Raw genomic sequence first — 15,983 nt, 5'->3', positions numbered from 1 at the left:
GTAACACGTGCACATGCGCACGCACACACACACACACACACACACACACACACACACACACACACACACACACACCACTGGTAAACACTGTCTGATTATTTCAACACACAAGCATTTGTTTACATTGGGCACTGCACATAAATGTATTATCCAGTTGAGTACACTGTTTAACACTGCATACACAGATGCACTCAGTCATTCATACACACATACCATGCGCCATTGCTTCAGAGACACACACAGATTTCTCGGACATTCCCGTCCTTGTGTGAAACATCTGCAGAAGTCTTTAGAATGCATCATGAGTAGTCAGACTCTGAGATCATACGCTTTTTGTCAGTCATCCTCTGCATTCTTTCTTCTCTTTCTTCCTCTCCACACTTCCTCTCTGTCTTTCTTGTCCTCTTTTTCCATCTTTTCACTCTCTCCCTCTCCTATTCCTTCTCTTTCTCCCTCTCCTCATTCCATCCCCTTGTCTCATATGTTTCTATATTTCTCTTTTCTCGTCCTCATGGTTTTCTTTGTTTGTTTTTGTTTATTTTTGTGTAGTCTGCAGGACACCCGTTGTCAGCTGGCATGTGAGCCGGGCACCTACTATAACGGGCACAGACGAGCGTGCGAGCCATGCCACTCTGCGTGTGCAACATGTGCTGGTAAGACATATACAAACACAAATATACACACACATATACAAACAAACAAATATACACACACATATAAAGCCATAAACACACATGATCTCTGTGTGTCTCGGTCACAAACACACACACACACACACACACACACTCCACTCCCATTTGCTTGCATCAGGCTGTTGGTGTGGTCATGGTTTAAGTGTTCCTCCTTGGCAGCCTCGTTGCTAGACGAGTGCGTTTGTGCTCCTCCGCCCTGCCGACCCTTGTGGACAGTGTCCCTGAAATTCTCTCAGCTGTCATAAACAAGGCTGTTTGCTCACACGCTGCGCCACTGGGCCCTCTTTGGGTGCACATGTGTGCCAAAAGATGCCTTTTCATCACCTCTAATGGTTATGATTCCACATTTCTACTTTGTTTGTGTGCATAAGTATAGATACTCCTTTGATCCTATGAGGGAAATGTGGTCTCTGCATTTATCCCATCCGTGAATTAGTGAAACACTCAGAGCACACAGTGAGGTGAAGCACACACTAACCCAGAGGAGTGAGCTGCCTTGCTACAGTGGCGCTCGGGGAGCAGTAAGGGGTTAGGTGCCTTGCTCAAGGGCACTTCAGCCGTGGATGTGGGCATGGGAGAGCAGTGCTCAACCACTTCCCCCGCCCACATTTTTCCCACTGGTCAGGGATTGAACCGGCAACCCTTCGGTTACAAGGCCGAAGCCCTAACCACGGCTGCCCTATGTGTGGGAGGAGTTGAAGAGATTTTCCATGTTACTCATGACTTTGAAGTATGTTTATGTGGGATCACATTTTAATTGTGTGTGTGTGTGTGTGTGTGTGTGTGTGTGTAGGTACAGGAATGGAGGCGTGTCATGAATGTGCAGAGGGCTACTACCTTGAGGACTGGAGGTGTGTGTCCAGCTGCAGTGTTGGTTACTACATGTCCGAGCAGAAGGGCGAGAATGGAGACATCCAAAAATCGTGCCGCAAGTGAGTGTGTGTGTGTTCATCTGTGTGAATAGGAGTGCAGGTAGAGGGACACATATGACTGTGGCCAGTGACTAGCATTCACATTGACTGTGGCCGTGACTAGCATTCACATTGACTGTGGCCAGTGACTAGCATTCACATGGTGGGCGGAGTGGAGCAGTACGTGGTACTCGCACCGCCGGACAGTCGCTTAACCCAGGTTTAAATCCCCAACCTGCCGTTGAGAGTCAGTTTGAATGAAATGTCCTGCTAAATAGCCATACAGTAAGTTTCCCTGCCCCCTCTGAACCCCTCTCTCCTCCCCAGGTGTGACTCCACGTGTTTCTCGTGCACTGGGCCAGGCGAGCGCAACTGTAGCGTCTGTGTGAACGGCTACAACCTGGAGGATGGCGTGTGTGTGGTCAGCACTATCTGCAAAGATGGTGAGTCCATTCCTCCTCTTGTCTCCTCTCCTCCGTTCATCTCATCCCCCCATCTCTGCTTTTACTTCTCTCCTGGCCTCCCTCCTCTCCTCCCTCCTGATTTGTGTACCCTTTTCTTCTCCCCACCTTTGTTCTCTCCCCTTTCACTTCTCTCTTCCATCTGCCCTGCCCTGCCCTGCCCTGCCCTGCCCTGCCCTGCCCTGCCCTGCCCTGCCCTGCCCTGCCCATTCTGTACACTGAATCATTCTGTTCTGTGATTGATAAATAATACAATATGTGCATGTCATTACCACACATGGCTGTCTGTCACTCACTCACCTTGTGGCCCAGGAACAATCAGACTACACATGTGTAGGCACAGGTGCACACACACACACACACATACGCACGTGCACACACACACACACACACACACACACACACACGCACACACACAGTTTTGTGTAATAAAAGACTGAGGGAAGTCCTATTCCCAGGGCTTGAAGCACAATGACACTGTTCCACTCCTACTTGATTGTACACCGTGGTCCCAGTTGTTTTGTAGTCTCACAGAGCCAAGCATGTAGCTCTCTCTGTGTCAGAGAAGAAACAGCTGGTTTTGGGAATTTCATCTAAATATTGATGGGATCAGCTTGTGTTTATTCTGATTCAGACATTTGGGAAGTTATTTATTTCACAGTTCAAAGTAGTTGAGCAGATTTCTCATACATGAGAAGTGATTTTGTCCCACTGTGGATAGATTTTAGAAGGTTGATCAGCCTTTTTAGAAAAACAAGAAAAGCTATACACATCCAACCCAAGTTAGACCAGGATGCAGGTAAAGGCAAATCTGAAAAGGATGAATGTCCAAACACCGGACAATACTTCCCCAGGCGGAGTCTTGCATAAAGTGCTGAAGTCATCTGGCCACCACTAAGCCTTTATTGAAACACATACACATACAAACACACAGGACTGATACAAACAGCTGAGAGTTGGTCAAGAGTGTGTGACAGACCCCCTCCTGTGGCCTCTCAGATCTTCTGGGGGAGTGACCCCCCAGGCTTTCTGACAGGACTTGACCACAATCCCACAATGCCGTTGGAATGTGTTTGATTCTCTGATTATTGTCACTTTCTAAATGTGTGTTCTCTCTCTTTCTCTCTCCCTCTCCTTCTCTCTGCCTGTCTGTCTGATGGATCGAACCCAACCAACCAACCAACCAACCAACGCCTGATTCTGCTTCCATCTCGACACTCTCATCCCTCCATCTCCTCTTCTTTCTCTTCCTTCAATCCCCCCTTTGCGGTCTTCCTCTCTCCTCTCTTCACCTCCCTCCTCCTGTCCTCTGGAAAGCAAATGAAGAGTCGTGGGCTGAGGGCAGCTTCTGTGTTCTGGTGAAAAAGAACAATCTGTGCCAGCGAAAGGTTCTGCAGCAGCTGTGCTGTAGAACATGTTCCTTAAAGGGCTGAGGGGGGTCGAGGGGGAAAGAGAGGGGAAGGGGGGGAGGAGGAGGAGGAGGAGGGAGGGGCGGTTAATGCCCCTGCCCCTTTCTTGAGACCACGGCCAATCCCACCCGCCCGCCCGCCCACGCCAAGCACGGGACTGCGTCTCCGCCGGCGGCGCCACAACAACAACACACCTACCTTCTGTAGCGGAGCATCAGCACTGCCTGAATAAAAGTGAACCACGTGTCAGTATTTATGACCAAAGCATGGATGCCAAATCACCTGTCTGCTCTCTCCTGTCACAGGAGTCCACTGTCTGTGTGTGTGTGTGTGTGTGTATGTGTGTGTGTGTGTGTGTGCGAGTGAGAGTGTCTGAGTGTGTGTGCGCGTGTGTGCGTGCATGTATGACTGTGTGTTTTTGTTCTTAGACCGTTCATGAGCCCTCAGCAACGTGTAAATAAACAAGATTATCTGGTCTCCTATCTGCATAGGGACATCTCTGTTCGCACACGTGCACATGCTCACACACAAGCACACTTGTTTCCACTCGCTCACACACACACACACACACACACACACACACACACACACACACACTTGTCCATGTTCACTTGATCACAACCATTCACTTCCTCACACGCTCGTGCACCAGTGCTTTGTTGCATTTCAGACTTCTACATACACATATACACGCACACACACACACGTACACGGGTTAACACACAGCAGCATCTGGTCTGACTTCACTCTCCTGTGGGCACACACATGCTGTGGGCACACGCTCATGCTCTCGTACACAAATGGGCACATGCACACACAAAGGCACTCGCATGCAAATACATGTTCACTCCCAGATCCACTTGCACATGCCAACAGACTCGGTCACGCCCTGGTCACTCTCTCAGCCACTGACCTGCGCACACCCACTCTCACACTCTCTTATTCTCTGTCTCACACGCTCACATTCCTACTCACTCGTGCTCACTCACTTACTTACACCCACTCTCAAACAAGAGCCAGAGCCCCCCCAGCACACACACACAAACAAACAAACAAACAAACAAACAAACAAACAAACAAACAAACAAACAACAAACAAAACAACAAACACACCCATAATGTTGCATTGAGTAGTAAAGTAATAATGCAATAATGAATGCATCTATATTCCTATGCTTTCATTAAACATGCTAATCATTAATTTATCTAAGTCCTGTAGATAATGTTTTGATTATTTTTATTAATTAAATCCAGTGATTTTTATTTGTCAGGTGTGGGGTCCTTTATTTCCCCTATGGTGGGGTTTAGGTCAAAGTGAATGTTGAGTTTGATGCTGATTTATCCAAAGGCTGTGGAGATGCATTGATATGATGCAGAGCAACACACATCTGTTTATTTTGTCCTGTCATGCTGTGGTGTGGTTGGGATAAGGGATGTGTGTCCAGCAGGTGTGTTTGTGTGTTAGCTTGTGAACAGAGTGCTGGTGTGTGTGTAGCCCCCAGTGTGCATTGAGCTGCAAAGATGTCTGAGGAATTTGCATTCTTGGGCAGCACTAAATCCTTATAGTGCTTGCGCTCTTCAATCAGGCAGCACTAAACTTCCTGATGTCCTTATTGTGGCTGCGCTCTTCAATAAGTAAAGAGGAATTGACTGAGACAAACTCATTCCTGACAAAAGAAAATACAAACAACTTGTGTCTGATCTCTCCTGTCAGTCTATCCCATGAGTGTAGTTTCTGTCTCTGAGAATGGGACAGTAGATTAAACTACAGAGAGGATACTACACTGAAGATCATACAAGGAAGAGGAAGCTCACCTGCAGGAGCACCTCAGAAGGATACGGTTCACTCAGTTGGTGAGATGTTCATAATGTGATGAGAAGCTGCAGAATGATGCAGAATGTGGATTTGTCTAGAAACGGAGAATGCTGTTTGAAAGGTGAACGTAAAGAAACTATTCCTGCTATTCTAAGGAAGAGCAGAGGAACACGAAGAGAGCTGAGCTGGTGTGGAAGACACATTTAAGCAAGAGAAATGGCACAAAGGTTAGAGGAAAGCTGACATACGGTCACACATCTGAAAAGCTTAAGCAAGGTCTGTCCAAGGTCTAAGGAGCAACAATATGAATAGTAAAGATGCAGAGGAAGAGAAGGCTGGTGTGATGTGAAGAGTGCATATCTGACTGACTGAAAGATCTGCTGTTTTGGAGATTACAATGGTGTGCTGAGAAGAACAAGGGAAATGTGTCATTTTCTCAAGTCAAACTAGACATGGTATTGCATAAGTGGAGGTAGCTTTTCAAATATTCAACAGCATGATTACAGTGTGTATTGAAAGTCGGTAAATTGCTCCCTCAAACAAGCAAATGTCTCCCAGAATACCACCTTAGCACAAACCGAAAAAGTGCTGACCTGTTGACCCTTCCATAGAAAAAGAGATAATCAGCCTCTGAATCTTGCTCTTCACTTGCACACTAGTAATCCCTGATAGTTGATATATGCTGTGACCTGTTGTTCTGTATGGATGGATGAACAGTATCCAGAGCACAGATCCTCTGTCAATCATTCTAGGTAAGGTTTCAGTATCCTCTTTTCTCAATTCAACAAGGATGTGATCATAAAAGGCCAGCTAACTAAATATGCTTTGTGTGATGACTTGTTGTTTAAAAACAAAGGAGACATTGTGCTGTTCACTTGTAAAAGAATTCAGAAATGCACTAAGTATGCCTTTAAAAGGATCAACATAAAACCTTGAGATGTGCCTCTGGACGTGTGCTGTCATTGTAAAGTACAACTAAGATGAAATGTTGATAAAGCATCCACTAGCTGTGTGTGTTACTGCAGGCCTCTGCTCACTGCGAGCTCCCTGTCTCCTGGTCAGTGAGGTCCTGGGGTAGGGGGTTTACTCCACCATGACAGTGAAGGAGTGGTTTGTGTTTACATTGGCATACTAACCAAGTAACAAAAGCTATATTCTTTTTTTTTTTTGCTGGCATTCTTAATGAACATGACATGAACTCACACTTAACTGCTTTTTTCATGATAACCACTGTTGTGTGTGTGTGTGTATGAAACATTGCTTAGCTGCCAACTAACCCATATCTAGTAAAGCTCAGCTTCTCTGGCCTGACTTCATCTGCCTTGGCATCTTAGAGCGCGAGTCTCACCTCCCAAGCGTCCACCCTCACCAATCCTTCTAACCCTCCTGCACCCCTCAGTATCACCCCTCCACTCAACACTGCTGCTGCTGCCACACCACTCACCAGGGCTTTGACATGGGCTCACTCTTCATGGCTGCATGCTCACTTAACAATATAGTTTGGCCATTGCAGGTGCTGCAGGGGCAACTCACATGTGTGTGTGTGTGTGTGTGTGTGTGTGTGTGTGTGTTCGTTCCTTTCTCAGGACAGTACTACAGTAGACATGAGCAGTGCCATCATTGTGATTTTAGCTGTGAAACGTGCACTGGACCGGAGCCTGAGGACTGCATGCGCTGTTCCCGCCTGCGGTACGTGTCTGAGTTTGCACACTCCACTCCGCTCCACTCCACTCCACTCCACTCCACTCACGGGTCACTTCATTTGGATGGAGAATGGGCTGGAATGCTCTACTAGCCTGTGACTGTGATTGGTCATCACAGGTGTGTAATTCATGTTTTGCTTGTTTTGCGTGCTTGTCCTTGACTCTGTCGTGTATTTTTCCTTGTGTTTGCGTTGATATCTGCAGGCTGTACGATAATGGACGGTGTGTATTTCGCTGTGATTCTGGCAAGTATGCAATGGGGGGGCATTGCCGCTTGTGCCACCACACGTGCCACGAGTGCTCGGACGATGGCCCCACCAACTGCACCAGCTGCTACACAGGTGACCTGTCCAGCCACTGAGAGTCGGTACATTGCACATGAAGCACTGGACTCAGCATCTTAATCAGAATTCTCTTTTTTCTTCTTTCTATTTGTTTCCCCTTCCTCTCTTTCTCCTCCCTCTTGCTGCATCTTTCTTTGACACGACACTTCCATTCCCTCTTGGCCCTTGTCCACTCTGCATCTTCTGTCTCCTCTGACTTTGGACTCCACTGACTTTCTTTCTTGCTCTCTCGCCCCACCCCTCTGTCTTTCTCTCTGGCTTGCATCCCTTTCCTTCTCTGTATTTTTTGTCTTCCTCTCCCTCCTGCTTTCCATCTCTCTCTCTCTCTCTCTCTCTCTCCCTCTCTCTCTCTCTCTCTCTCTCTCTCCCTCTCTCTCCTGCTCTTTCGTCCCTTTGCAGATAGCTCTGGGGTGGCCCGGTATTTGTTCGAGGGGCAGTGCCGTGACTCATGTCCCGAGGGCCACTTCCCGTACCACTTCCTGACACGCAGTGAGTGCAAGGCGTGCCCGGAGCACTGTCGCGTGTGCGCGTCCGCTGAGACGTGTGTCCACTGCAGCCCTGGCTTCTACCCCAAGGACGGAGAGTGCCTACCGCTCAGCTGCGGGGAGGGTGAGGCCTGCGCATAACCGCACCCACTAAACAAAAGCACAAAAAACCCTCGATGGAACAGGGGCAAACAGAGGGGATGAGACAGTAGGTTGTGTGAGAGTGCAAACAACAGGGCTGAGAGAGGAGAACGTGACTGATGGAGACAGAACAGTCAGACCTGGTTTAGAGAGAAATATATTTCATTTATACCATGATGACTGTCTATGGTAATAACATACAGCATACTATTTTGTCTCACTCAAATATATACAATACAGCTCTGGGAGAAATGAAGAGACGACTGCACATTTTTCTGATGACGGTCATATTCAAATGCAGTGGTCTATTCATTTTGAATATGACCATCGCTCAGCAACTGTATGATGACAGAGAAATGTGCAGTGATCTCTTCATTTTCTAGAGCTGTATATACAGTTGAAACCAGAAGTTTACATACCCTTAGCATACACATGCTAAAGTTGACTAAAAAGAGGAATAAAAAATCATCTTTTGGAAATTGATCTCAATGCCTTAACCCATTCGCGCTGGATGCTGCATGACGCAACATTGACCCTCCCGCTGGATGCTGCGTAGCACAACATTGACCCTCCCGCTGGATGCTGCGTAGCGCAGCATGCTTTTTATTTCATGTTTCTAGGTGCTACAGAGGCTTAGATATTACATTTTGGTAGACGTTGAACATTTTTAGTATGTTTTCAGAAAACCCTCAGGAAATAAGGTTATTTAGTCTAGAATGCCATAGGATTCTATAGGCATTTTTAGCAGGCATTTTAGGAGTAAATGGGTTAATTGAAAAAATGAGGAAAAATCCAACCTTTAAGGACACCAATTTTCTGTGTGAATGAATAATGTATTGTAAATAAATAAATGTTCTTCCTTAAAATACAGGTGCTCATAAGTATACATACCCCTATGTTAAATTCCCATAGAGGCAGGCAGATTTTTATTTTTAAAAGACAGTTTTTTTCATTGATCCAGGATACTATGCATCCTGATAAAGTTCCCTTGGCCTTTGGAATTAAAATAGCCCCACATCATCGCATACCCTTCACCATACCTAGAGATTGGCATGGTTTTATTTCAGTTTGCATTGAGCTCAATGCAAATCACACCAGCTAATAGGCTAACCGATTATTTTTTATTTCTCTTTTTAGTCAACTTTAGCATGGGTATGCTAAGGGTATGTAAACTTCTGGTTTCAACTATTCCCTTCAAAATGTGTGTGTGTGTGTGTGTGTGTGTGTGTGTGTGTGTGTGTGTGTGTGTGTGTGTGTGTGTGTGTGTGTGTGTGTGTGTGTGTGTGTGTGTGTGTGGTGCAGGCGAGATGGAGGATGATGACCATGAGGAGTGTGTGACCTGTGAGGAGGGCTGTAAGAGCTGCTTAACAAGTACGTTCTTCAAAAACATGACAATACACACACACACACACACACACACACACACACACACACACACAATTCACACTGAGGCAGACACCAGAGGCAGACACCACTAATGACTCCCTGTCTATTGCAGTTAATCGGTTCCACTGCAACACCTGCTACCCTGACTACTACCAGTGAGTCACACAGTCTTCTGTGGTTACTTTAAAGTATTTGTGTCGGCTTTGAAATAAGATATGTGTGTCTGACTAGGGGATGTACCAGCCTTTTTGACTTCCGTACTGTACTTGTAATGGCCATAGCAAGAAACAGTCATAGAGCACAGGCCAATTAGAAACAGTCGTAGAGCACAGGCCAATTAGAAACAGTCATAGAGCACAGGCCAATTAGAAACAGTCATAGAGCACAGGCCAATTAGAAAAGCGTAATTTCCACATCACATCACTCTCTCCCTTGTTAGGAATCTAGCAATACACCTGGAAGATGCTTAAAGATGTTGGCCAATCAGAGTGAAGCTAATTATGAATGCACAATTTCATATCAAAATAAAAGCTCAGCTGCAGAATAGAATATAGAATAGGATGTTTGCTCTGCCATTGGTCAGGTAATTGGTCTGGTATGATGATCATGCGTCCACTGTTGTGGTCAGGTACGGGGTAATGTGCCACAGGCACTGCCCTGATGGGACGTTTGGAGTGAACAGCACAGGAGTGTGTGAGATGTGTGAGCATCACTGCCGCATCTGTGACGAGTCCCAGTGCTACTGGTGCGAGGATGACTACTACCTGTCAGGTAAAAAAACAGTTTATCTCTGTTAGCATGCATTTGTGTATTGGAGTTTTTTTTTAATATGATGTTTTTTCCAAGGATCTTAACCAAGATAGTTTCCTAACTCTGTACATACAGTATGTGTGTTTCTGTTTGCGTTTTTGTGTCTCCCTGTATATATCATGTGTAAGTTCAGTGTAGATTTCTGTGTGTGTGTGTGTGTGCCTGTGTGTGTGTTTTCTTGTTGTGCGTACGGCTAACCTGTGACCACATGTCTGTGTCTGATACCGATGGGGATGCCGTCCTCCCAGATGACAAGTGTGTGAAGGAGTGTGCAGAGGGTCTCTATGGTGACGCGGAGCGCCGCGAGTGTGTGGACTGTCACCATGGATGCCGCACCTGTAAGGGCCCTGCCCATGACGACTGTGACTCGTGCGAAGATGGACTGAAGCTGGAGAATGGGCAGTGTGTCCACACTAATCTGAGAAGCACCTGCCGGCAGGATCAATTCCTCAGTGGTACTGCCCCACACACTCACACAGAGCTTAGGAATGCACATTGTCTCCTCTGTTTCCTCCTTGTGTTTGGTTGTGTGTGGTTGCATCTGTCTGTTTCTATCTACTAGGATGAGTGTGTGGATTTGTGTATGGTTCTATCTGTGTGTGTGTGTGTGTGTGTGTGTGTGTGTGTGTGTGTGTGTGTGTGTGTGTGTGTGTGTGTGTGTGTGTGTGTGTGTGTGTGTGTGTGTGTGTGTGTGTGATTTCAGAAAAGGAGGAGTGTTTGTCATGCTCTTCTGACTGTGGCACCTGCTCTGGCCCAAAGGACAATCAGTGTGACACCTGCGACTCAGGTACTGTATATTGACCTCCTCTCTTCAGTTAGCGTGTCTGTGTGTCGATCTTCTCTTATACATGTGTGTGTGTGTGCGTGTGTGTGTAGGTCGCTTCCTCGCTCCGGATCAGCGGTGTGTGAGGCATTGTCCGGCAAGGAGCTTTGGGAACGGGTCGTCGCGGCGCTGTGAGGAGTGTGTGTCGGGGTGTGTGCAGTGTGAAAACGCACAGAGCTGCCAGCTCTGCCAGTCCACACCTGTCCAGCTCTACCTCAAAGATGGCCGCTGTGTGCCCGAGTGTCAGAGGTCAGATGCACTTACCACACAATAAAGTTGAATCTAATCTAATCTAATCACACACACGCACGCACACACACACACACACACACACACACACACACACACACACACACACACACATTTTGTTTTCTGCTGACTCCCACAATGTATGGACCAAAGTTCTCTTGTTTATGTGCATCATAATGTCAGTAATATAGGAAATAATTCCTTTTGTACTGCAGTGAAATTCTGTACTGTCTATGGATGATGTCTATGAAAGTGCAAACAGCTTTTGCTTTGGTGGATGGAATTCCTTCCATAACATGCTGACTCATGAAATATATCAAACCATTCATGTACATCATGATTTCTGTATTACAACTTTGTGTTATGTGGACAGAATTTGATGGCTCGGGATGCCTATATAACGTGGACAGAATTACTGTTGATGTGTACACAACATGAATCCTCAATTTCTGTGCACGAAATGTGCTCTCAGTGTTTTGTGGACGTGCTAATGTGTTTGTAATAAATGAATGGCTGTCATAGTCCAGAGGCCATTCTGTCCATTAAATACCACACACAGACCCTCAGTGTCATCCTTTATCAATACTCACGCCTATCCACACTTCCTAACTGCTCTTTGTGTGTGTGTGTGTGTGTGTGTGTGTGTGTGTGTGTGTGTGTGTGTGTGTGTGTGTGTGTGTGTGTGTGTGTGTGTGTGTGTGTGTGTTTGTCCTTTCTGCAGTGGTTACCCAGAGGGGGGAGTGTGTGTGTCCTGTGACCCCCACTGTGAGACGTGTGAGGGGCCACAGATGTGTGTGCGCTGCATGGAACAGTACCTGCTGCACGGCCACTCTTGTGTGGGTCACTGCCCCCAGCGCTATCGGCCTAAAGAGGGGGAATGTGTGCGCTGCCCCAGCGGCTGCTCCGACTGCCACGCAAACGGCCGCTGCTCTGGTGAGAAGACACACACACACACACACACACACACACACACACACACACACACTGTGTCTATACACATAAACTAACCAATAGAAACACCATCACATAATATGTTTTTTGTGTATAACCTTACATTTGTACATGTATATTATACATGTACAAATATAAGGTTATACACACCCCCTAAAAGTAGAAACACACATGCTCAACCATACATTGAGTATTGACTTTCTCTTTTTTCTGTCACTTTCTCTCTGTCTGTTCTCTTTCATCACTCTCTTTCTACCCATCCTTCCTCCTGTCTTTGTCTCCCACTTTCTTCACTGGTCTGTCTGTTTTTCTTCTCTCCCTCTCCCCCAGACTGTGAACAGTACTATTTCCTGCACAAGGACGAGTGTGTAGTGGAGTGTCCTGAGGGTTTCTATGAGAGCTTGTCCACTCGTGCCTGTGAGAAGTGTCACTCCGACTGTGCAGCCTGTGACGGCCCTGACGAAGACGACTGCGTGAAGTGTAGCCGTAGCCGAGCGCTGCGCTATCGTGGGAAATGTCTGCTCGCCTGCCCGAGTCACGCGTACCATGACAAGCAGAGGGCCGAGTGCAGGGGTATGGATGGACACAGGCTTCCACACCATAGGCACTCACTTAAAGCAACACATGAGGGAGTCCAAATGTTCATTAGGGACAAAAATGATCCAGTATTGACACCAGAATACAGCTACACTTCCAGTCAAAAGTTTGGGGTCACTTACACAAATTTCCATTCCACTCCATTATAGACAGAATACCAGCTGAGATCAGTTGCATTGTTTTTTTTAATCAGATGACATTAAGTGTCCATCCACAAAGGGGTGTACACACACATAAAGGAGCGTCTAGACTGCCATTGGCTGTGGCTGTGTTCTGAGTGGGTGTGTTTGCATGGCAGATTGTGACAGAACGTGTCTGACGTGCGGGGGTCCACTGCCCACATCGTGTGAGACCTGTGAGGAGGGCATGGAGCTGGACGCCACAGGACACTGCATGGTGGTGAACATGTGCCCATCCCACTACTACCCTGATGCAAGTGGCCAGTGCCAACCCTGCCACCCCACTTGCCAGCACTGCACTGGAGGCAAGGCCACACACTGCCTCTCCTGCAGGCCCGACAGCTACCTCCTCAGTGAGTAACACACACACTCACACACACACACACACACACACACACACACACACACACACACACACACACACACACACACACACACACACACACACACACACACACACACACACACACATATTTGGATTCAAATGTAAGATAAATAGTCAAAAACCAAGTACCAGATATTATTTGGAGACATTCTGCAATTATGGACGAAGGCAATAGCTTCTTTTCCAAATACTCCTTGTGATAGCTGATATAGAACCATGTGTTGTTAATTGTTCGGCTGTCACACACACACACGCTGCCATTTTTGTCTCCCTGTAGACCACACCTGTATGACGCAGTGTCCTGATGGTTACTATGGTGACGATGATACTCGCCAGTGTGAGCGGTGTCATGTCACCTGCCGCTCATGCAGCGGTCGTCACAGCACGGAGTGCCTGAGCTGCCGAGAGAGTCTTTTCCAGCTCGGAAACACTTGTGTCTCCAACTGTGTCTCTGGGTAACGCACACGCACTCTCTCTCTCTCTCTCACACACACACACACACACACACACACACACACACACACACACACACACACACACACACACATACAAACACACACACCAATAAGTTATGTTGTAGATATACAGGCATCCAAACTGGGTTCTTAGCCGAGTTAGAGCGGTGGATTGACTGAGGACTGACCAGTTGCTCTCTAACCCTTTTGTCTCAGTTACTATGGCAGCAACGCGACGTGCTGGCGCTGCGATCACTCGTGTGAGACGTGCTGGGGTCATGGCTCCTACTGCACCAGCTGCAAAGATGGCTACTTCCTGCTGGACGCGCAGTGCCTCTACACCTGCCCTGACCAGTACTATCCCAAGACGCGAGATCACACCTGCCAGCACTGCCACGCCACCTGCAAGACCTGCCTTGGTGAGACGCTCTCTGAAAGACAGCAAATATTAACACAGTGTTTTGCTAGATTTTGGCTTTCTTTTGGAGTCCAGAAATCTGTAGACCACACACACACACACTCACACACATTTAATGGATCAATTTGATTGACTGCTGATCTGAAAATCCTTTGTAAAAGGGTGCCACACACAGACACACACACCTGACAATGTCGCTATTCTATCCTCCAGGACATCCAGCAGACGCACACATGCACACACACGCACACACACGCACACACACACACACGCACATACACACACACACACACACACACACACAAGTGAGCATCTTGATGTCTGTAACCCCATTACATAGATTACATAGATAATAAAGTGTAATATTGACTTCTCTGTGTCTGTAGACTCAGGGCCAATCATGTGCACTTCCTGCTATGCTGGGTTCCACTCTATGGGCGGGATTTGCAGCTCTCCCTGCCTGGCTGGCTACTACCCCTCCACACTGGTAATGCCCCCCTCCTTACTCCCTGCCCTGTCCTCTACCTTCTCCTGCCCCTTAACCCCCCTCTGAAACCTTCCTCTGCACCCCCATACCTCTCTCTCGGTCCCAATGCTACCTGTCTAACTGTGTCCTGTCTGTGTGTCTGTCTGCCTGTCTGTCTGCCTGTCTGCATATCTGTCTCCTCTGTCTCTCAGTCTGTGCCACAGGACTCAGATGTGAAGTGTGAGGCGTGTCACCCGAGCTGTACGGAGTGTAAGGGTGCTGGCCCCGCTAACTGCACGCAGTGCCCGGCTCTCCAGCGCCTGGCCATAGACGGCCGCTGCCTCAGCTGCTGCGGGGAGGGTCAGCGCAGGGACGGCGCCCCCATCCCCTGGGAGTGCTGCGAGTGCCAGGAGTTAGACGGTAGGCTTCCTCGCCACGGCAACCGTCACAGGGGCCACGCCTAGCGTCTCCAGTTTATTTAGCTTTGAGTTCACTAAGCCCTTTGAAGTACGCGTCTAGCCATGCAACTAATCCTGACCTTGTGTGTGTGTGTGTGTGTGTGTGTGTGTGTGTGTGTGTGTGTGTGTGTGTGCATGTGTGTGTGTGTGTGTGTGTGTGCGTGTGCGTGTGCGTGCTTTCAGACGGCTGTGTCCTGGGAGTGAACTTCCGCTTCGTGAAGCCGACGGAGCAGGAGGTGGGCGAGGCGCTGGGGGGCGTGGTGGCCACGCTGGTGCTGCTGGCGGTGGCCGTGGGGCTGACGGTGTTCCTCGTCCTGTGGATGCGCGCCACCTCGCCGCGCGCCCCCATGGTGTTCCTGCGCGGCTACGAGAAAGTGTCCCTTCAGGCCACGCCTTTGCCCCCAGACTCCATGATGAACTTCCGGGACGGTCCAGATGACGATGAGGATGACGAAGAGGAGGAGGATTGTGACATTGTGTACATGGGGCAAGATGGCACGATGTATCGCAAGTTTAAGTACGGCCTGCTAGATGAACATGATGATGAACCTGAGCTGGAATACGATGACGAGGGTTACACCATGACGGGCATTAGCGCAAACACAGAGACATGATTGCACACACCCACACGCTTACACTGATATAATAATATAAAAATGCACCGTTCACCATTCAAAATTCATGCCATAGTGAATTTCCCCTGGGGATGAATAAAGTATCTATCTATCTATCTAATACTAAATAAACTCCAAAAAGGTAGGCTACACACAGATGTCAATCTGTGAGTTCTGCTTTTCACCTACAGAGGGAGCTGTTCTTCCACTATACAATCCATTGTCTGCAC

General features: G+C 47.7%; 1 protein-coding gene across 1 annotated transcript in view; it reads left to right on the top strand.

Annotated features, from left to right (window-relative positions):
• The window catches only part of pcsk5b (proprotein convertase subtilisin/kexin type 5b), a 38,375-nt gene that overhangs the window by 21,027 nt on the left and 1,365 nt on the right, over positions 1-15,983 (top strand). The window contains exons 18-37 of the mRNA XM_076271305.1: positions 550-653; positions 1,486-1,624; positions 1,931-2,046; positions 6,876-6,978; positions 7,197-7,333; positions 7,736-7,945; positions 9,265-9,333; positions 9,461-9,503; positions 9,977-10,119; positions 10,407-10,711; positions 10,753-10,945; positions 11,035-11,230; positions 11,952-12,163; positions 12,512-12,754; positions 13,077-13,310; positions 13,620-13,797; positions 14,014-14,216; positions 14,602-14,702; positions 14,894-15,101; positions 15,323-15,983. The exon at positions 15,323-15,983 is cut by the window's right edge and continues 1,365 nt beyond it. Of these exons, the coding sequence (XP_076127420.1) occupies positions 550-653; positions 1,486-1,624; positions 1,931-2,046; positions 6,876-6,978; positions 7,197-7,333; positions 7,736-7,945; positions 9,265-9,333; positions 9,461-9,503; positions 9,977-10,119; positions 10,407-10,711; positions 10,753-10,945; positions 11,035-11,230; positions 11,952-12,163; positions 12,512-12,754; positions 13,077-13,310; positions 13,620-13,797; positions 14,014-14,216; positions 14,602-14,702; positions 14,894-15,101; positions 15,323-15,753 (3,568 nt within the window). The 3' untranslated portion in view covers positions 15,754-15,983. The remainder of the gene's footprint in view (positions 1-549; positions 654-1,485; positions 1,625-1,930; positions 2,047-6,875; positions 6,979-7,196; positions 7,334-7,735; positions 7,946-9,264; positions 9,334-9,460; positions 9,504-9,976; positions 10,120-10,406; positions 10,712-10,752; positions 10,946-11,034; positions 11,231-11,951; positions 12,164-12,511; positions 12,755-13,076; positions 13,311-13,619; positions 13,798-14,013; positions 14,217-14,601; positions 14,703-14,893; positions 15,102-15,322) is intronic.

The sequence above is a fragment of the Alosa pseudoharengus genome, unplaced genomic scaffold, assembly GCF_046254945.1.
Source record: "Alosa pseudoharengus isolate Yale_2024_CS ecotype anadromous, Long Island Sound unplaced genomic scaffold, YU_APseudo_1.1 YU_APseudo_1.1_scf_6, whole genome shotgun sequence".
Taxonomy (NCBI): Eukaryota; Metazoa; Chordata; class Actinopteri; order Clupeiformes; family Clupeidae; genus Alosa; species Alosa pseudoharengus.
Note: the sequence above shows the minus strand (reverse complement) of the source record. Positions and strands in the feature narration are given on the sequence as shown.